Source organism: Eulemur rufifrons, chromosome 29, assembly GCF_041146395.1.
Source record: "Eulemur rufifrons isolate Redbay chromosome 29, OSU_ERuf_1, whole genome shotgun sequence".
Lineage (NCBI taxonomy): Eukaryota > Metazoa > Chordata > Mammalia > Primates > Lemuridae > Eulemur > Eulemur rufifrons.
In genome coordinates, this window is record NC_091011.1 from 61286521 (window position 1) to 61308182 (window position 21662).

Below are 21662 nucleotides of genomic sequence, written 5' to 3' on the forward strand. Positions count from 1 at the left end.
AAAGTATGAATGTTTATGATTTGGTATTTTGAAAGAATGAAATAAAAATTTAAATTAAATACTTGGCTCTTTGACCTGTAGCCCTCAAAGTCATTGCAATCTTATTATTTCTACCAGTACATTTGCTTTAATGTTTAAATTACAGACTTTTTGGATGTAATCAAATAAGCAAAATTCAAAAGCATGCATCCTAATTCCTGAGCAATTAGTATGGTTCCCCCTTACCCCAAAGCATTCATACTGTATTTGGTTTTGAAAAGTTTAAATCTGTTAGTTAGATTAACATCAGTAGTCAGATCTAAGGTCAAATCAAAAAGTAGCAACTTAAAAAAGGGACAACTAAATCTAGACAAAACAAAGATAGTAGCCATACTACTCCTGAGAAACTTATGACAACTGATTTAAATTTTCTCCTCTGACAAGATAAGATTTCCAAGCTGTTATGGGTATACTAGGAGGAAGAGGTTGAGTATCCCTTATCCAGAATGCTTGGGACCAGAAGTAGTGTTTCAGCGTTTGGATTTTGGAATATTTGCATTATACTTAACACTTGAGCATCCCAAATCCAAAAATCAGAAATACTTCAATAAGCATTTTCTTTGAGCATCAGGTAGGCAATCATAAAATTTCAGATTTTAGGGCATTTCTGATTTTGGATTTGAGATGCTCAACTTATAAAAGCTATTGTACATATTTACCAGATTGGGATAAGAGGAGTCAATAATATTCTCCTCCCAAATAAATTCCATGTGATCTCCAAATTCAGATATACAGTAGTCCCCGTTTATCTGCAGGTTTGTTTTCTGCGTTACCCAGAAAGCAGTTACCCACTGTGGTTCAAAAATACTAAGATATTTTGAGAGAGAGAGAGAGAGAGAGAGAGAGATAGATAGACAGACTACGTTCATGTAACTTTTATTAGTGTATTGTTTTATTAGTTGTTAATCTCTTACTGTGCTTAATTTATAAATTAAACTTTATAAGTACGTATGTATAGGAAAAAACATAGTATATCTAGGGTTCAGTACAACCTGTGGTTTCAGGCATCCATTGGGAGTCCTGTGACATATCCCCTGTAGATAAGGGGGAGCTCCTCTACTTCGGCCTATCCTTTTGTAGTATAGCTTGAACCATATGAAATGGACAATTTTTATGTAAATGACAGTTTCATATGACACCTAATATTTAACATCTTGCTCAGTTTCCAACAATTGCACCAGACGATTTATGTATTTTGGTTATTGGCTTCATTTTTTTTGATGAGAGTAGAAGATGAGACAATGTCTTTGCCTTCACAGGTATTTACAAAAATAATTACAATTCAGCAATAACTGGTAAAGGAGATATAAATATAGTAGATAACTTATAGCTGGGGAGGCATCAAATACCATTTCATGAACTCTAGTTAATATGTGCTTATATTTATGATCGACCTTTTCAGTAGGGTTTAACCAAATACAGATTAGCTTGTGGATAAGTCGTATGGAATTCATTTCTTCAGGGGAAATAAGCTGGCGAGAGTTGTAAATATAATAAATTCTATTTGGCTGGGATAATAGGCTGTTTTAGGGAAAGAGAGGGAGATAAGTTTGTTTAGAGATCACACAAAATATTCAGTGATGAAAATTTCATGAAAGAATATTTATTCAAATAATTTTGTAGCCAAGATGGAAAAGACTTTTCATTTTTAGTTCCGTTTTCTCCCACTCCTTTTGGCCTTTTCTTTCATTACTATTTTCTTTCCATCCATTACATTTTGTCTTTTTTTAAAAGGAGTTATTACCTGTTTATAAAAGAAAACTTGTGGCTAAATTATATGGCACTGAATGGATGGTTATTGTACATTTCTTCTTTACTAAGAGATAATTCTTTGGCAGTGAGTTAGAATTGATTTGGAAGAATCTTACCATGAGCCCAGTTAAGCTATGGAACTGGAAATACAGTAGACTCACCTGATTCTAAAACAAGGGCACTACTGAGTGGACTCCTTCCAGTACATGTTAGTTGAGGTTGAGTTAGGTGGCCATAGTCTTGTTGGATACATAAAGCATGTGGAAGGGGATCTGATATTGTTAAGTCTACCTTTAATTTAACAAGTAATCATTTTAAAAATAGCAAACTTTTGGAAGATTTCAGTTAAAAAGGAAAAAGAAAAGGCTTGCTCTCCTGCTCCATTTACAGTGGCGTGAAAAGAACCTTTATAATTTAATACTTCCAAAATAATTTTTCATACCCTTCATAATGTACCTTGGAAATATGTGATGGCTCATTATAATCACATTGCTTAAAATGTAGAACATGGAGGGTGGTTGAGGGTGGTCTTTATATTTAAAAGGACAGAAATTTGAGAAACAATGAAAAGATAAAGCAAGGATAGTCACCTAGTATGAGATTCCTTGACTTGTCAAGCAGCTAGGATAGTCTAGAATTACTTGTATATCATTAGAACATAACACCATGAGAGTGACAGTTTCTAGTTTTATTTATTGTCATAGCCCTGGCTGCTAGGGAAAAAATGCTTGGTTTTTATAAAAGTAGGCACTCAGTAAATGAGCCAACTGAATGTTTATGACAGCCATTTGAGAAAAGAGATACATATATACATGTATATATATATATATATCCATGAATGTGAACCAAAGGAAACTTCCTACAGTTCAGGTAGACCTGGAGGCTTTGCCCAGGATTGTGCAGGATTCCCCACAATTTTCTCAGCTCTCGTCCTTCACATCAAAAAGTATTCCACAGAAGTCTAATTTGAGATGTTCTGTGAAAAGAGAGAGCTCTGTGACCAGTTGAATTTAGTAAACACTATACCATATTCCACACCTTACAGATGGGGTGTTTAAAAGCTCTTGAGAAATTGCTTGTCAGCATTTTGTAAACTTGTACACCCTGGTAACTTGTTTTTAGTAGGGTGGACGACACCTTTGACATCCCACAGATTTTTATTCAGTGGAACAAACACACTCCAGGAAAACACTACTATACATAATCTGTGCTGTTACTAATGCCCCTAGGGACTGATCTGATTTAGAAAATCACTTGGAAGGTGTAAAGTTTTATTAATAGTAAAATATAATTGAGCATGGTAAATTTGTTGCCTGAAAAGTCATCTGATGACAGGAATGTGTGATATATGTCATCAACTCACTGATCTCTCCTTATAGCATGATTAAGTTGATGCTGACTAAGAATTTTCTTTTTGTAAGGTCCTGTTTTCTCTCATCATAGAGATTAAGAATTATAATTAATGACATTGTAGTATTAAATAGTAAAAGTGAGCCTGTTTATTTTTCATAGGTATTCTATTCAAACAAAATGAGTTTATTCAGATTTAGCTGCCTTGTGCTAAATTCAAGATCTCCAAAATCCTTGTTTTAATGCTTCCAGTTACATGTCTTCAATCAATAGCGTTACATGCTTTGTATAATGTATGCGCAGTTCTTATCCATTTAACAAAAATGTAGTGCTTACATATGCTAAGAACCATTTGAAGTACTAGGTGAACAAACAAGGCGAGATCACTGCAAGATTCATAAATTAATCTGTAATCGCTACTAAAAAAGATAAGTTTTTTTGAGTAAGCAATCTTTTAGTTTCTCTATTTCAAAACCATAGAGTAGGGTAATTTGGCAGGTGGGCTCTGGCTTTCCCTTTCCTTTAAAAGGCAGTTTTGTGTTGTTTTTAAGAAAAGCTACTTCCCAGCTGTTAGCAAGGTAGAAAAAATAAATCACAGGAGTCTCCTAGATGTTTTCTTTCTTTTTTTGTTCTCAATTTGTAGACTGCACTATTAGCAAATTTCCCTCTAAAGCTATATGGCATCCACAAGCTCAGCTTTGTTTTTACTGTTTCAAATGACCAGATACGTTTTCTAAATGAGATAAATTATATCAGTTTACTCAGTGAAGTTTATTTTTTCAGTTGCAATACTGTATAACACTTTATTAATTCTTGTTCTTTATAATGTAACCCTTGAACCTTATGGACCTTAGGCTTTCCCCATGTGTTGAATAGGAAACTTGGACAAAATCTCTATAGTCTTTTCCAACTACAGTTATATAATTTCAAGTTAAATTTTTACTCCAGTGTTTTTATACTTTGAAGCACATAGCTGGAGTAAAAATTCTCAAAATATCCACCCCTCAAGTGAGTGATAGGGATATTATTAAGCAGATGTTTTCTTCTGCTTATAGGAAGTTACAATACTCTATTCTTGTAAAACCATAAACTAAGATATGTCATAAAAACAATGTATACATAGATCTCATGGGAGATCCCACACTTTAGTACCCAGCACTCCAGCACTGCCAAAAACTATGCAGTATTCCTAAGAGGCAATCCTAATTTTAATTCTGTATCAAGATCTATCAATTGCATAGCTCACAGGTAATAAAGTGGCTTTGAGTTCAAGACAATAGTGGCTTGGAATGAGTCGTGGTTATAGAAAATACAGGGCACAGTAGTAGCCTCATGTGACAAGTATAAACTACATCAAGCACAGGTGTTAGGGGTTATGGAAAGTCTACTGGGGTTAATTAGGACTCTTAATTTCTCTAATCACTACACAGCTGTGACTACCTCAAGCTAGATACATATAACTTCAGTTAGATCTATAAAAAATGGGTGCAAATTTTCAGATTAAGTAGATATCACGTACCTGGTTATGTGCCATAGAATATATTGTATTAGATGCAATAGCAAATAATAAAGCTGAATGACATATATATATGAACCTTCAGGAATTTAAAAAGATCAGTGAGCTAATGATTTTTATCAATGTAGAAAATCAGGCATGTTTATATTCCCAAACATTTGTGTATTTATTCTTACTCATTTGTAGTAACGCAGGAAGATTTATGCTTTGTTTTATGTAGTGTCAGTAGTTGTTAACTGGAAAGAAGAGTAAATTAGGAAGCCAGGAAACTTGCATAGTAATTATGGTCTGCTTTTGAGTGAGTCATACAATACTCTTGGGCTTTTATTTCTTTAGAAGTATAGGACTACTTTTTAAAAAAATTTTTTGGGACGGGGTCTTGCTCTGTCACCCAGGCTGGAGTGCAGTGGCACCACTGTAGCTCATTGCAGCCTTGAACTTCTGAGCTCAAGTGATCCTCCTGCCTCAGCCTCCTAAAGTGCTGGCATTACAGGCATGAGTCACCGCACCTGGCCAAGGACTACATTATTTTTTAAGATCCTGACCAGCTCTAAAAGATTATGAACCATTTCTAAATATAGGATTTTGCTTTGACTATCAGTTAGTTGTACTGTTTACAAGGGAGCTCAATTTTTAATTGAATCAGTTTGAATCTTTACATCATATAATTTTATCTCTGACCCTCACTCCTACCATCCCCAAAACAAGGGAATATTGATTGGAGTATGTCAAGAAACTTATTTTGGCATAAATCCATATTAATCTCAGAAAAGTCCAGGCTAATCATAATATAGAAAATATCTTTTATGGGTGTCTATCTTGTGAGTAATTTTTGCTAAGACAGTTTGTTTCTTCTGGAAAAATATTCTTTTCCCAAATTTAAAAATTTTTTTGGAAAGAAGTAACCACAGTAATTAACTCCTCCCCTCCAACCAGGTTCAACAGGTAAAGCAATTATGAAAATGGTCTCTAAGTAATTCCAGATTTCTCAGTTTAGGGATTATAGAGAAGCCCTGATATATGGATACAGGGTTTTTCATAGAGAAGCACACGACAAAAAGGGGTCAAGTAAGGTAATTTAAAATTAAAGACTAGAGCCATGGGATTGTCTAAGATAAGAATTGAGCTTTAAAACTCCCAGTTCCATTGAACAAATAAGACTATCTTTTGCCTATGCTATTTTAGTGTTTGATTGCCCATCCCAGACCAGGAGAGATACAGATATGTGTCCATGAACAAGTAACCTTACCTCTTTGGACCGCAGTTTCCTCGGTGTCACGTTTGCAGTATGGCAATTTGCTGTAATAAGTTAGGAACTTAGAAGTATTCTGAGAGCAGTTTTGTTGACATACTATTTTGTTCCTTTGCTGAGTGTAACAAAGAAAAAACTAGGGAAGAGTAATAAGCAGTAGCTTCCAGAGTGTAGGTATCTTGATGCTTGAATCTCTTGTTGGTAATTACCTGGAACTAAAAAGCTCCAACATTGAGAAGACTACAGCAGCCAGACCTTGAGTTTCTGAACTGTCTTTCTTTCTTCCCCACACTGATGACAATAAAGGAGGAAAGACAAATAGATCTGAGCCTGAGGACCTGGTTCTTTTCATTTGGAGAACTGGACAGTTGATGGATGTGCTTCCTGGTTCTAGTTAAGAGCGGAAGCATTTGCCAGGCTCACTGGTCAAGGCTCTGGGTCTTCCTGTTAATGTTCTCTATCCAAAGAGAACTGATGCTCAGAGGAACTCTTGCTGTTCCTCAGTTCCTGTCTTGAACTGTCAGTGTAAGATAGGAATAGCAGAAGGTAGAGGAATGCTTTATAAGAATTATAATGTAGGGCAAAAGGGCTAAAGTATAAATAAACACTTACAGAATGCCTGCCATTTTTTTAAGTACTGTTTGAAAACCTCACAGACATTTTCTATTTGAACTCAATAACAATCTGTTGAAGTGTAAGTGTTGTAGTCTCAGAAAGGTTAACTAACTTGCCTAGGGTCACAGAGAATACTGACTGGTAGAGTCATGATTTGAACCTAAGACATTACCCTGCAACATCCTGCTACTACATGTCATTAATATTTTCACTGGTTTAAGTGCATATGAATTTTACCTTTTCAACATATCATTACCTTAAGAATTTTAAATCTTTTTAAAAAGGCTAGCTTCTCTATTATTAAGAAAAAGATTTTCAGTTTGGTAAAGCAAGGTAGTGTCTGAGGCATTTTTATTTTGGTTTACCCTTATCATTAACACTCAATCAGAAATATTTATAATGATAGGGCTTAGTAAGATGATGTTTGGGATTCTGAAAGATCTTGAATATAAATGTTTTCTTCCCTATATCTACTAACAGAAGTATTTTGCTTATAGTATCATAGCAATTATTTTTTAAATTTGCCACGAACATCTGGACTTATGAATTCTACTTGTGAGCAATGATATTTATTACATCTCTTAAAACTTAAATTTCATAGACAAGAGAAGAAAGGAAAATGGAAGCAATTTTGCAAGCTTTTGCCAGACTTGAAAAAAGAGAAAAAAGAAGAGAACAAGCCTTGGAAAGGATCAGCACAGCTAAAACTGAGGTTAAAACTGAATGTAAAGATGCACAGATTGTCAGTGATGCTGAAGTTATTCAGGTACTATTATTCAGGTCTAGTTTTATTTTCATACTTTAAATCATGTGTGGAAATTTTATTTGAAGATATTTATTATATCTATAAAGAATTGTAAATAATGCATATTGGCCATTTAATAGCATTTTTCAAATCCTATAGGAATTTAAACTTGAGATGTAAGACTGTACTTGCTTTGTTCTTTAGGGTTACCAAATACTTGATTATGTCAATTTATTACCTATCAGAATTCATAGAAATTCTGGAAAGTCATCTTCTGAAGTAGATTAATGCTGTTACATTTGAACTATATGTACATAGTATCAAAAGTTCCACTATGTTGTATTTTGAACTAGGAACAAGCAAAAGAAGAAACTGCTAGCAAGCCAACTCCTGCCAAAGTAAATAGAACTAAACAGAGAAAAAGTTTTTCTCGGAGTAGGACTCACATTGGACAGCAGCGTCGGAGACACAGAACTGTCAGCATGTGTTCAGATATCCAGCCATCTTCTCCTGATATAGAAGTTACTTCACAACAAAATGATATTGAAAATACTGTACTTACAATAGAACCAGAAACTGAAACTGCACTATCAGAAATAATTACTGAAACTGAAGTTCCAGCACTTAATAAATGCCCTACAAAGTACCCCAAAACAAAGAAGGTATGATTCTTCATAAACGTTAAGAACTATTTTCTAACATCATTGTCTTAATGATATTAAATAATTAGTATTGTAAAAATTCAATTTATACAGAATAAGAAGCAAAGTTTTTATACTTGCAGACTTTTTTTTAACTAATGAGAATTGCAAAACTGTATAATCAGTTAATAGAAATGTCTGCATTATTGTGAAGACAATTATATTTAGTATATCAAGACTTTTAGTAGTGTAATTCATGATTCCTTTAAGTAAGTTTGCCTATCTTATGTACAAAATATATACTTTTCTGAACTGGTTTTAGATGTGTTATCCTTAGTTGTTTGTATTTTTTTTATAAATTCCATTGTATAGGTAGGTTACAAGAATTAAATGTGAAGAAATTGTTGACTTCAATAAGAATGTACTACTATGAAAATTTATAAGGAAGAGTAATTTTATTTTTTATTTTTATTTTTTGAGACAGAATTTTGGTCTGTTGTCCGGGCTAGAGTGCCATGGCATCAGCCTAGCTCACAGCACCCTCAAACTCCTGGGCTCAAGCAATCCTTCTGCCTCAGCCTCCCAGGTAGCTGGGATGACAGGTGCCTCCACGCCGGCTAATTTTTTCTATTTTTAGTAGAGACGGGGTCTTGCTCCTGCTCAGGCTGGTCTTGAACTCCTGATCTCAAGCGATCCTCCTGCCTTGGCCTCCCAGAGTGCTAGAATTACAGGTGTGAGCCACCGGGCCCAGCCAGGAATAGTAGTTTTAGACCAAATTATTGATAAAAATCTTTGGAAAAACTATCGTCAGACTTAATGAAGCAATTATGGGAAACTGTTCACTGAATTAAACTAACCTGAGCTTTTCAGATCATAAATAAGCTTCACAGGATGTTCTGTTTTCTTTTTTTTCCCCACTCTGACTAGAGTATAGCAGAGTAGAACAGAGATACCAAAATGGTAATCCTTAGGCTCTTTGGGAAGCAGGTAGAGTATAAATGTATTTTTTTCACACACTTCTGTAACAAAGTACTTTGAAGCTTCATTTATTTTGTCTTTGTTCTTACCTAATTCAGTTACTGTAGGCAGGCTGCTAAACCAGAAGTGTATTTTGAAAAATTCTAGTAAGAACTGGGATTATATTTTAATGGCAGAGGTTAGATAACTGACTTGCCACAGAATCACAGGTTTCATTAGAAAGAAGATCTAAACACAGTTGTGTCTAATTGAAAGTCTATGTTCTCCTTACTGCACCATATGCAAGCAAGCAAGCCAATATTTGTCTTTAAAAATGAGCATCATTTTTCCCACCTTAGAACAACAAAAAATAATGCCAACTTTTCTTTATGATGTGAAAAGAAAAAAACTCAGGTTTAAAAGAAGTGAAACTACTTTCTTGATTACAAATAGGACGTGATCCCTACCCTTTATTAATCGACTGTTGTGGTGCCATACATTTATTTAAATCACTGGTCTGAGATGAAGTCTCCTGCATCCACCTCATCTGAGATGTAGGCTTCTAAATCCTTTCTGATTCTCTAAAAAAGCCTCTTTTGACTGCTGGTTTTGCTTATGGTATTCCGTTTATTTTAAACAACCAATTGTTTGACAGAGTACCAAATTATCATGATTTCCCCTAAGGGCCTCATTTAGTTTAATAATACACATATCACTTGTTCTGTGCCAGATACTGTTGTAAGAGCTTTTATATATGTTATTTAACTCTTTTAATCTTTACAGCAATCCTAGTTGTAGAATTAGGTTCTATTATGACCTTTCTTTTGTAGATAAAGATTGAGATGTAAAAAAGTTACATAACTTGCTCCCAGTCACAGTGTAAAGTGGCAAAGCCCGTATTCACCTTCCGGCAGTCTGGCTCCAGACTCCATGTGCTTCCCTACTACACGCTATTGCTTATTCTAGAAAGGTAGTTCTATACACATAGAAAAAGGGGGAAAGAAGAGATGCCAAAATGTTTACAGTGGTCACCTCTGGAAGAGAGGATACATAGATTGATTTTTAATGTGTGCTTCTATATGTGTGTCTGTGAATGTGCACAAGCACACATACATACATTAATCTTTCTTCTTTTTTGCTCTCTTTCTTTCTTTTTTTTTTTTGAGACAGAGTCTCGCTTTGTTGCCCGGGCTAGAGTGCTGTGGTGTCAGCCTAGCTCACAGCAACGTCAAACTTCTGGGTTCAAGCAATCCTTCTGCCTCAGCCTCCCGAGTAGCTGGGACTACAGGCATGTGTCACCATGCCTGGCTAATTTTTTTCTATATATATTTTTAGTTGGCCCGATAATTTCTGTCTATTTTTTTAGTAGAGACGGGGGGGGGGGGGGGCGGCAGTCTCGCTCTTGCTCAGGCTGGTCTCGAACTCCTGACCTCGAGTGATCCACCTGCCTCAGCCTCCCAGAGTGCTGGGATTACAGGTGTGAGCCACCGCACCTGGCCTATACATTAATTTTTCAATACTTCCATAATTAGAATTTAAAATAATACTATTTGACAACTAGATAAAGATATGAATGCCCTCATAGCAAAGAAAATGTTAATAACTAGTTGTTTAAAAAGTGAGTAGTAATTTATACTTTAGGATCAGGTATATTCATGTAGCTAGTGAAGACTGAATTATGTATATTATAGATCCAAGAACCAACAGAATTAAGGACTATGTAAATATTCAAAGCATAGGAACTTCAAGAGATATTTCAAATTCCTTAAATCCGTGATTGTCAGTGCTGACAGTCATTTTTTTAAATATACTGTGTGCACTGACCTTGTCTCTAGGAGATTCTGATGGGCAGACAGGGCAGAAACACACTGCCTAAAATCAGATTTTTCTAATAGATTAAACATTTTATACCTATAATAGAAGCAGCACCAAACCTAAATTTAGTGTTTGTATTCAATAAAACGGTACTGATGTCTCCTAGTTTTTACTATGTTAAAATGCTTTAGTGTCTTTTTATAATATAAATTTTACAAAAGCAACCATCTGTTTTGTTCCTATAAAATACTGAGTAAAAAATTTCAGAACAACATAACCAAGGAAATGTAGAATGATATATTGCTTTTCGGACATTATATATGAATGATTTAAATTACCCAATTTATCATTTTAGATATTTAGATAAAGTATTGATTTCAAATCTTGTATTAGAATACTCAATAGGAGAAGCTGTGCAGTTACATTTATAGTGATCCAAATTTTTCTTTTCTCTAGCACTTGGTCAATGAATGGTTAAGTGAGAAGAATGAGAAGACAGGAAAACCTTCAGACAGCCTTTCAGAAAGGCCTCTGCGCATAACTACAGATCCTGAAGTGTTAGCTACACAGCTCAATTCTTTACCAGGTCTCACTTACAGCCCCCATGTATACTCTACCCCTAAGCATTATATTAGATTTACTTCACCATTCCTTTCAGAAAAAAGGAGAAGAAAAGAACCTACTGAAAACATTTCTGGCTCATGCAAGAAGGTAAACTTTTCTTTGGATATAAAAATCTAGGATGAGCCAAATGCCAATTTCATTCCTTACTACCATTCCTGGTAGTGAAATGCTTTTGCAATCAGCTCTGCGTTTATAGGCTAAATAAACAGCTACAAACTGATTCCTATTAATTTATCATTCTATGTTATTCAGAGATGGTTGAAACAAGCTCTGGAAGAAGAAAATTCAGCAATTTTACGTAGATTTAATTCACCCTGTCAAGAAAGATCCAGAAGTCCTACAGTCAATGGTGAAAATAAAAGTCCACTACTATTAAATGATAGCTGTTCCCTTCCAGGTAGAATTTCTTTTCAGTATTGTTTTAATGTGAGGAATGTGGCAGGATGTATACATAGCTTTTATAACAGGCATATTTCAGTTATTGCTATGCACTTCAGAAGAGAAGCACGTTGTTATATGTATTTTCTCTTCTGTCTTCCAAATTCTTTGGATGAAGATATAAGTTTTTGCAATACCATCTGCGTTGGGGTTTATGGTTGAATTTTTAAAAGGCCTAGTTTGGCTTTGGGCTGGCTGCTTTTTAAACAGATTCAAAAGGACTCTTTTTCTTTTTTTTTTTTTTTTTTTTTGGTGACAGAGTCTCACTCTGTTGCCCAGGCTAGAGTGCCATGGCATCAGCCTCGCTCACAGCAACCTCCAACTCCTGGGCTCAAGCAATCCTTCTGCCTCAGCCTCCTGAGTAGCTGGACTATAGGCATTGCCACCGTGCCTCGCTAATTTTTTTCTATTTTTTAGTAGAGACGTGGTCTCGCTCTTGCTCAGGCTGGTCTTGAACTCCTGACCTCGAGCGATCCTCCCGCCTCGGCCTCCCAGAGTGCTAGGATTACAGGCGTGAGCCACTGCGCCCGGCCCTAAAGGACTCTTAAAAAAAAAAAAAATCAGTTAAAGTAACATCACTACTTGTAAGATTTCTTTGACAGCCCTAGGCCTATAAACCTTCAGGCAAGATGATGCTGGCTAATTATGAAATTAACTAATTTGGGGCTGGAGAGATTGCTTTATGTTAGTACCATTTTTTTAAACCCTGAAATTTAGTTTTGGGGGTAAAAGTAATCATAATTACTATTATTGATATTTTACCCTTCCCAGAATGTAATGTATATTGTAGCAAATACCAGCAGTGCAATTTCTTACAGATTATTATTTCACCAACAGATTTAACTACACCACTAAAAAAACGAAGACTTTATCACTTGCTAGATTCTGTTTACTCAGAAACCTCCACACCTACTCCTTCACCGTATGCTACACCAACTCACACAGATATTACTCCTATGGATCCATCATTTGCCACTCCTCCACGGATAAAATCGGATGATGAAACTTGTAGAAATGGTTATAAACCCATATATTCACCAGTTACCCCACTAACTCCTGGTACACCAGGAAATAACATGCACTTTGAGGTGAGATATTAAATGAGAAAAAAAAATTTCAACCCCTGGGGGTGGGGTTTAAGAGCTTACCCCCATCTTTCGAATAAGTGTGCTGAGTGAGAGTAGAAATAAGTTTTCAAGATACTAAAACAAAATTGGGAACATGCTTTTATATGAATTTTTAAATGCTTTTATTTTTACTAATATGAGGTTAACTTTCATCTTATTGATATACACAAGAGACTAAATGAGTGTATGTGTATCAAACTGACCTCAAAGCTAGTATCTTATTTGAGGAATGGAAATAAAACAGGAAAGAAAGTCTAAAACCGGAGTCTGTGTAGTAGTTTCTCATTTTGTTTTCATTTCTATAACTATTATGGATTTAGTTATATATTTTAATTTTCAATTCTTTCTTTTATATAGAATATTTCTTCCCCAGAAAGTTCTCCAGAAATAAAGAGACGCACTTACAGTCAAGAGGTAAGAAGTTACCAGAAAGGGGGTGAATTGGTGATTTTTTTTTCCTATTACCATTATTTTGCTTAAATTACTGGTAGGATTTTAAAATAAACAATCTCAAGATGTGGTTATTTGTGTAATTTTTTTAAAAAAATTCTTTAAACAGGGATATGACAGATCTTCAACTGTGTTAACATTGGGGCCTTTTAGAAATTCCAATTTAACCGAACTGGGCCTGCAAGAAATAAAGACTATTGGTTATACCAGCCCTAGAAGTAGGACTGAAGTCAGCCGGCAGTGCCCTGGAGAAAAGGAACCTGGGTCAGATCTTCAACTGGGACTCGATGCAGTCGAGCCAACTGCCTTACATAAAACCATGGAAACGCCTGCACATGACAGGACTGAGCCTAATAGCCAACTGGACTCGACTCACTCTGCACGGGGTACAATATATTCTTCCTGGGTAAAGAGTCCTGACAGAACGGGCGTTAACTTCTCAGTGAACTCCAACTTGAGGGACCTGACACCCTCGCATCAGTTGGAGGTTGGAGGAGGCTTCCGAATAAGTGAGTCAAAGTGCCTGATGCAGGATGATACTAGAGGCATGTTTATGGAAACAACTGTGTTTTGTACTTCCGAAGATGGGCTTGTATCTGGTTTCGGACGGACTGTTAATGACAATTTGATCGACGGGAGTTGCACACCCCAGAATCCACCACAAAAGAAAAAGGTTACAAATTTAACAATTTATAGTCCTTTTAATATTGTTTTTTCATATTACTGAGGGTAATTGGTAGTTATATGTATTATATAAGGCATTCCTTAATTTATTCAAGTTAAAATTTTTTACATGTATATTTTTAAACCTTTTGTAAATGCTCACTTAATTAGAAAATGTTTCCAGAAAAGTAAAAAAATTCTAGTAATATGGGAAATCCTTGTAAGGAGCATGGTTTCAGAGACAGAAAACCTCAAGAGTTTACTCACCAAATGATTAACTTTTAAAAATAAGCCCCCCCCCAGTCAAAAAAACAGACTTGAATAATATTTGTTATTACCTTTATTTTACACAGAATGGGCAGTCTTGTATAGAAGAAATGCCTTTTCCCTAATCCATAATATCTACAATATTTAGGCCATGGGTATAAGAGAGTTTTGGAAAGTAATTACTAATAGATAAGTATTATATATTAAATGAATTCCCTGATTTACCACCATTAGCAGACATACTGAAACATTTAGAATGCCTTATATTTCAGAAGAATGGGAGAAACTGTAGCACTTATTTTGTGAGTAGGCTTATTGCTTTGCAAGTCAAAGAATTTTAGTGATGTGTGCTTTTAATTTTTGTAACAGAGTCCAGTTGGCAACTTTGTGGGAAGCAATGTAGTATAGTGGAAAGAGCACGGGCTTTCAAGTAAGACCTAGGTTCGAATCCCGGCTCCAACACTCACCAGCTGTGTGACCTTGAGTGAGTGAGTTACTCAATTTCCTCATCTGTAAAATGGGGATGATAATATACCTATTTCATAGGGTTGTTGTGAGGATTAAATGAAATAATGTATGTAAATCATCTAAGTAATAAAATGCCTGGCTTATAGTAGGCATTTGGTAATTGTTAATTATTATTTGTTCAGAATTGAATTATTTTATATAATTCTCCTTACGTAAATATAGTAATTCTCATTATAAAAAAAGAATGGATTGGTTTTGTCATAAAAACAAGGATAAAAGATTTGTTTTGTCTTATCTTTTCTTGCTTAAGGTTTCTCTATTAGAATACCGTAAGAGACAACGTGAAGCTAGGAAAAGTGGCTCTAAGACAGAAAACTTTCCACTGGTTAGTGTATCACCTCATGCAAGTGGAAACTTGAGCAGCAATGGTGATGGGTGTGCCAACAGTAGTGAAAATGGGGAGCAGGTAGAAAACACTGCTAGCCTTCCGTTACCAACACCAGCTACAGTTTATAATGCTACTTCTGAAGAAACCAGCAATAACTGTCCTGTTAAGGAAGCTACTGCCAATGAGAAGAATGAACCAGAAGTTCAATGGTAAGCCTGTTTTTAAGTTTGCTACTCTGGAAAGAACAAGCTTTTGTTAATGAATTATTCTTCCTGTTTGCTGTTCTTCTTCCAAGGCTTAAGCAGATAGTGGTTTGTGGTCATAATTTTAAAAGATCCTTTCTGGTAAAAGGGTTTTAAACCAGCTGTATATTGCCTATGTTGTTAAAGGTCCATTGTGTTTATTCCTTGATAATTTATTCACATTTTTCATGCAGATTTCCTCTCCAAAGAACATTTATCAGGATTAAGCCATCCTGCAAAAATTCTTTATAACCCTACCAGTTACTTTGAAAGAACCACCAGGTGTGTTGTTTCTTTAGAAGGAATGGGCCTTGGCAAAGGTAAAGAGGCCACATTCACTTTGCTCCTTGGTGTCCCCTCAGGCTTACAAGCCTGACACAAGGCAATTTGTTAGGGGCATGTTTTGGTACCTCCAGTAATCTGAAGTGACATTCTGTTAAGACACTATCTTCAACTCCTCCCTCCTTTTCACCAAGAAATTGCTGGTGACAAAGGAATTGAGACTGATGGAGTTCTTCAGATAAATGGTGATAAGGATAGAAGTCTCAGTTTGGGGAGTCATTTGCAAAATAAGATCAGCTATTTTCAAAGCTTAACACCCAAGTATTTTCCTACTAGAGCAAAAGCCTTGGGCTGAGAGGACATGTTGACCATCAAGGGACAAAAAAATAATCTAGCTGGCAGTAGCTTCTTTGAGTTGAGGATGATGTGATTTTGTTTTAAAGGACTGCCTCAACTTCCGTGGAACAAGTGAGAGAAAGGAGTTATCAGAGAGCTTTACTTCTCAGTGATCACCGAAAAGATAAAGACAGTGGTAAGTGAGCTTGTTCCTTCACCAAAAAGTACAGTCAGTTAATCACTCTGCATCCCCGTTCTTTGCAGCTCTAATGTTCTCTTTGGGTCTGCTCTGCTTCATCTCTAGGGGGAGAATCACCATGTGTCTCATGTTCACCGAGTCATGTTCAGTCTTCACCTTCATCTCATTCAAATCACATTCCCCAGTTGCAAGCTAAGGGCCCAGTCCCTGCTTTCAGTGAACTTATGGAAGGTCAGTAAGCAGATGACCTATCACGGTTACTGTTTTAAACACCTTTCTACATCAGAAAAAAGAGAGCCTTTATAACAAGGCAGTTTGAATGGTAGAATGTGCATTGCATTGTGTTGTTAATAAAAGACAGTGTTTATCATGTAATTTTACATTTACTATACATTCCTTCTGCTTTACAGACCCTGATCCTGAAAATGCAGAACCCACGACTACAAGTGAATGTCCATCCCCGGATACTTCTCAAAATACCTGTAAAAGCCCTTCAAAAATGAGCAAGGTAATAACAACATTGACCTTTGGATGTGCCCATTCAGAAAAGCTGATTGTAATATGCAGAGTTTTCTGCTATATCAAGTATCAGTTTGTGATTTCTGGACACTTTTGCTGTTAAACATACTCAATTGTATTTACTACTTTTTCATTCTCTCTTCAATGAACTGTTGTGTACAAACATAAATGTTTTCTAAGCATGCTTTAAGAGCTTACATTTTCTCCTAAAGTTCCACCACTATTCTAAGTGGTGTCTAGGAAACTCATAGCCTTTGCATGAACCAGCTAATTAATTGTCCAGAAACAGAAGGTCAGGCGACATTGATTTAACAGAACGATAATCTCCATCCTAGCTCATGAAGATGTGATAATTTGGTATGGCATGCATATCACTGGAAACTAAAGATGAGGAATCTGAGATTGATTTTTTTTTGATCCTAATTGTAACTTGGATTATTTTTATTTGAACTGTTTAAAAAAAAAAACGACCTTTCAACATCCCAGGCCTCTATAACTGACTTCAAACCTATACAGGAAATACCATTAAATATCAACAAGAAATTACTTGAGGTTAGAAGAATAAACCTCAAGGTACACAAAATGTTTCTTAAGTTTATATAAACATAAATTTATTTGTATTTGTTTTCTTTTCATAGCCTGGTTCACCAGGACCTGTACTTCCTGCGCAAGCACATGGGAAAATACTCACAAAACCAGATTCCCATTGGGAGGCAACAGTTATTGTATCAGAAGCTGAGAACAGTGTCCACCTAAAAGCAGAGCTCCAACAAAAACAGCTATCAAATAACCCCCAAGCACTTTCAAAGAATCATCCTCAGCCACATGTTCGCAATTCATCTGAGCAACTTTCACAGAAGCTGCCTTCTGCACCAGCCAAGCTGCACTGTCCTCCATCACCTCACGTAGAAAATCCTCCAAAGTCATCTACGCCCCACACACCTGTACAACATGGTTATCTGTCACCAAAGCCGCCTTCACAGCAGCTAGGATCTCCCTATAGGCCTCACCATTCACAGTCACCTCAAGTTGGAACATCCCAGCGAGAGGCTCAGAGAAACTTTTATCCAGCAACACAGAACCTTCAAGCCAACACTCAGCAGGCAACTTCTGGAGCATTATTTACACAGACACCCTCAGGACAATCTTCAGCAACATATAGTCAGTTTAACCAACAGAGTCTGAATAGCACGGCCCCACCTCCTCCACCCCCTCCGCCTCCCTCTTCTTCGTCTTATTATCAAAACCAGCAGCCCTCTGCAAACTTTCAAAATTATAATCAGCTCAAAGGTGGTCTTTCTCAACAAACTGTGTTTACATCAGGACCAAATCAAGCACTTCCTGGCACCACAAGCCAGCAAACAGTTCCAGGACACCATGTTACTCCAGGGCATTTTTTGCCCTCTCAGAACCCTACTATTCACCATCAAACCTCTGCTGCTGTCCCACCCCCTCCTCCTCCACCACCTGCTCCAGGACCACACCTGGTACAACAGCCGGCTTCCCATCAGCAACACTCTGTAGCACATGTAGTGGGGCCTGTTCATGCTGTTACTCCTGGGTCGCATATTCATTCTCAAACTGCCGGTCATCATTTGCCACCACCTCCTCCCCCTCCTGGTCCTGCCCCTCATCACCATCCCCCGCCCCATCCTTCTACAGGACTCCAAGGTCTACAAGCACAACACCAGCATGTTGTAAATTCAGCACCCCCACCACCCCCTCCACCGCCACCTTCCAGTGTTTTGGCTTCTGGGCATCACACCACATCAGGTCAAGCCTTACACCACCCACCTCATCAAGGACCTCCACTTTTTCCTTCAAGTGCTCATCCAGCTGTACCACCGTATCCCTCACAAGCTACACATCACACCACTCTGGGACCGGGACCCCAGCACCAGCCTTCTGGAACAGGGCCACATTGTCCATTACCTGTTGCAGGTCCTCATCTCCAGCCCCAAGGACTAAACAGTATTCCAACACCTACTGCTTCAGGGTTCTGTCCTCATCCTGGCTCTGTGGCCCTGCCACATGGGGTTCAAGGACCTCAGCAGGCATCTCCAGTGCCTGGACAGATTCCAATTCACAGAGCACAGGTGCCACCAACATTTCAGAACAGTTACCATGGTTCAGGGTGGCATTAAAATGGACTCCAAAAACATTTTTTTAAATGTTCTGTAAGATAAAACTGTATATTTCATATGTACCTGTTAAGGTACTTTTTAAAGCTTGTACATGAAACTTTGTATAAAAAAAAAACACCAGTGCTCCTTCATTGTATTTTTTCCCATTTTTGCTTTTTAAAATTCCTTTTAAAATGTGCTGTTAAGCCAGTATTAGATATCTTTATTTTGTAAGTGAACATTCCAGCAGTTTTTCTGGCAGATTTGATGCTACATGATCTTTAAATTTTGTCGTTGCAGTTAAATTCCTTTAGTGAATGTTTTCTATATTATTTTATACATATGCATTAAGTACACAGCTAAGTATTGGCACTATGAGGATTTTCATTTCTTTTTTTTCTGTCAGCAGTTCTGTGAAGTGCATCTTAGGTATAAAAATGCAATACAGATTTTTATAGTTTGGTGTGGACATGGCTCATTTTGTTTTACCGGTTATTTGCAAGCAAAATGTAATTTAATGTATAGATGATTTCTAATGTCTCTTGACAAACTGTAAATACTGCATTTCTTTTGCGTATATAATTGCTTACAGCTTTTCTCATTTGATATATAAGCACTGTACATATGACAAGTCTTTTGCAAAACTGTGTGATCTTTGTGAAAGTAGTACAGTATATGACCTTTAATTTCTTTTTTATTTTAAATATACTGTCACATTGAAGCACTGGTTGGGCATTTTAATTCATGTTAATAAATCACAATTATGTCAGTTTTATCCAATTGTCCTGTACAGCTTCTAAGATCGGGGTCTGCATAAATATTTCTACAAAAGTTATAGTTTTCAAATATAATTTGTAAGGAACCTTCAGTTTTCTTTAGTGACTACTACCTCAGATGGTAGCTAGCAACAGGAGGCAGTAAGGGGTTGTTCCTGTAATGGTTCTTTCTTGCCATTTTTGCAAGAGCCATATAGAAAACTATTTAAAAAGTCAGGCTGTATAACTTTACTTAGTATCTGACATCATACAGAACAAATCCAGACCACTAAATGCATTACATGTGATACACTTAGATAGTAACTTACTACTGTTCAAAAATATGGGTAGTCTGCCTAAAACAGGAATATCTAATTTGTACATTTTAGAATGTAAGTAAAATGTCCTATTCAAAATGATTTCGATTAAGTATATTTATATTCCACAGTAATAACACTGTGTATCAACACATCTTCATCACCCAGTTACTTGACATAATTTAGCACAGTATACAAATTTTGTGCATCAGAGAAAAAAGTAAACAGACTTAAAAATGAGATTTGGTGGCAATTTAAATCATATTTTGTACTTTTAATTTCCATTTTCTTTTGAAAATTAACTAATGGGGCATTAACACAGCTCGTTTAAGGGCTCAATCCTAATCAGCTTCAAGTTTTAGAAGAACCCAGATCAACCCTGCCATCCTTGACTTGTCAAACAAAATTCTACGTATGGTAGTCACTAAAAAACATTTGTCTGAGAAGAAATGGCTTTATATCATCCATCCCCTGACAGTTTCAAACAGAATAAAGTTAACTAGGATGGGAAATATCAATGTTCCACCTTTTTAAAAGAACTATCCTTCTAAGCATTTTAAATTCCCCACAGTTTTAAATTTGCCTACTACACAAATATGTATACAGACGCTTTTGTTTAAACTGCAGAATCCTATATAAATCTTTGACTCTTGGAAAAAGGCTACACCCTCAAATGCTGTCCTCTGCCAAAATTTCATTAAAGTTATTTTAAAAAGAGAAAAAAAAGTAGAATCTAAGAAATAATGTGAACTTAAGTTATCTACTCCAGTGGAAAGTGTCCTTACTTTATCCTGTTAACTAGTTATCTACGGTCCAGGTATAGGAAGAGGCAAGTTAGTAAATCAGTTTTCACCTAAAAAGTGTATGCCTTTTTGAAGCTCTTATATCCACTTTTTCTGCCTGCCAAATTCCAGGCAGCCAACTTCTCTGAATCTGCTATAATCACATACATCATCCATTTTTCATGAAGACTTCACATGGACCAGAGAAAGGAAAAGACAGGACATTCAACTAAACTCACTGAGCTGGTTATAATGTTTAGCATAACCAGTGGTTCTCATTTAGCTTATATGCATTCTTTACCAACAAGTCACCAAGAATCTGCTAAAACCATACTATACCTAATACAAATGTATATTCCTTCTAGAACAATTGTTTCTATACTGTAAACTAGTTAGGCTGTTTTATCATAAGGGACACCCTTAAAAATTCACAATTAATCTGGTTTGTTTTCCAACATGAGCTAAAATTAGCCATTTCATTCAAGTGTACTTTCGCCTTGGTAAAAATTCTTATACACTTAGAGAAGAAATAAATGTACTCTGTGGTTTTTGTAAGAATGTTTCCAATGGAAATCATGGATAGTATCACTGGTGTACAGCCACCATCTGTCATAGAATCTACATGGTAACCTAGCCTCATTAAAAAAATTGAGCATGCACGTTTCATAATGAAATGAATGAATGGTACATTCTACCTCAGTGCTATGTGATATAATGCTAATTCCTAAAAGGATTATGTGTCTTGTTCCCTCACAGTGAATGCTGTTAAAAAAAAAGAAAATTTGCAATGCTCAAACAAAATGCAATTAGTATGTTTTTGATGAAATATGGATGAAAAGAAATCATTGAAATTCCATATAATGAATTGCTACTGTAGCATCTTTCCTAAATCCTTTCTGCCCTTAAAAACCAATAAACGATTTCCTTATAATAAGCCTTAATGCATGTTCCACAACTACATTTGCTACAACAGGAATGTTGGTACCTCCTTTAGTTTTGG

The 21662-nt window shown here is 36.2% G+C and overlaps 1 protein-coding gene across 5 annotated transcripts in view; it reads left to right on the forward strand.

The window, feature by feature from the left end:
* The window catches only part of KMT2E (lysine methyltransferase 2E (inactive)), a 98445-nt gene extending 78502 nt beyond the window's left edge, over positions 1-19943 (forward strand). For 2 of the 5 annotated variants that reach the window (XM_069462677.1, XM_069462679.1), the window contains 12 exons: positions 7126-7290; positions 7623-7931; positions 11139-11393; positions 11559-11703; positions 12582-12832; positions 13229-13285; positions 13431-13994; positions 15030-15316; positions 16075-16163; positions 16272-16397; positions 16577-16674; positions 17324-19943. In XM_069462677.1, the coding sequence (XP_069318778.1) occupies positions 7126-7290; positions 7623-7931; positions 11139-11393; positions 11559-11703; positions 12582-12832; positions 13229-13285; positions 13431-13994; positions 15030-15316; positions 16075-16163; positions 16272-16397; positions 16577-16674; positions 17324-18829 (3852 nt within the window). In that variant the 3' untranslated portion in view covers positions 18830-19943. The remainder of the gene's footprint in view (positions 1-7125; positions 7291-7622; positions 7932-11138; positions 11394-11558; positions 11704-12581; positions 12833-13228; positions 13286-13430; positions 13995-15029; positions 15317-16074; positions 16164-16271; positions 16398-16576; positions 16675-17323) is intronic. The other 3 variants (XM_069462678.1, XM_069462682.1, XM_069462680.1) reach the window with 2 other exon arrangements.
* Positions 19944-21662: the final 1719 nt, after the last annotated feature.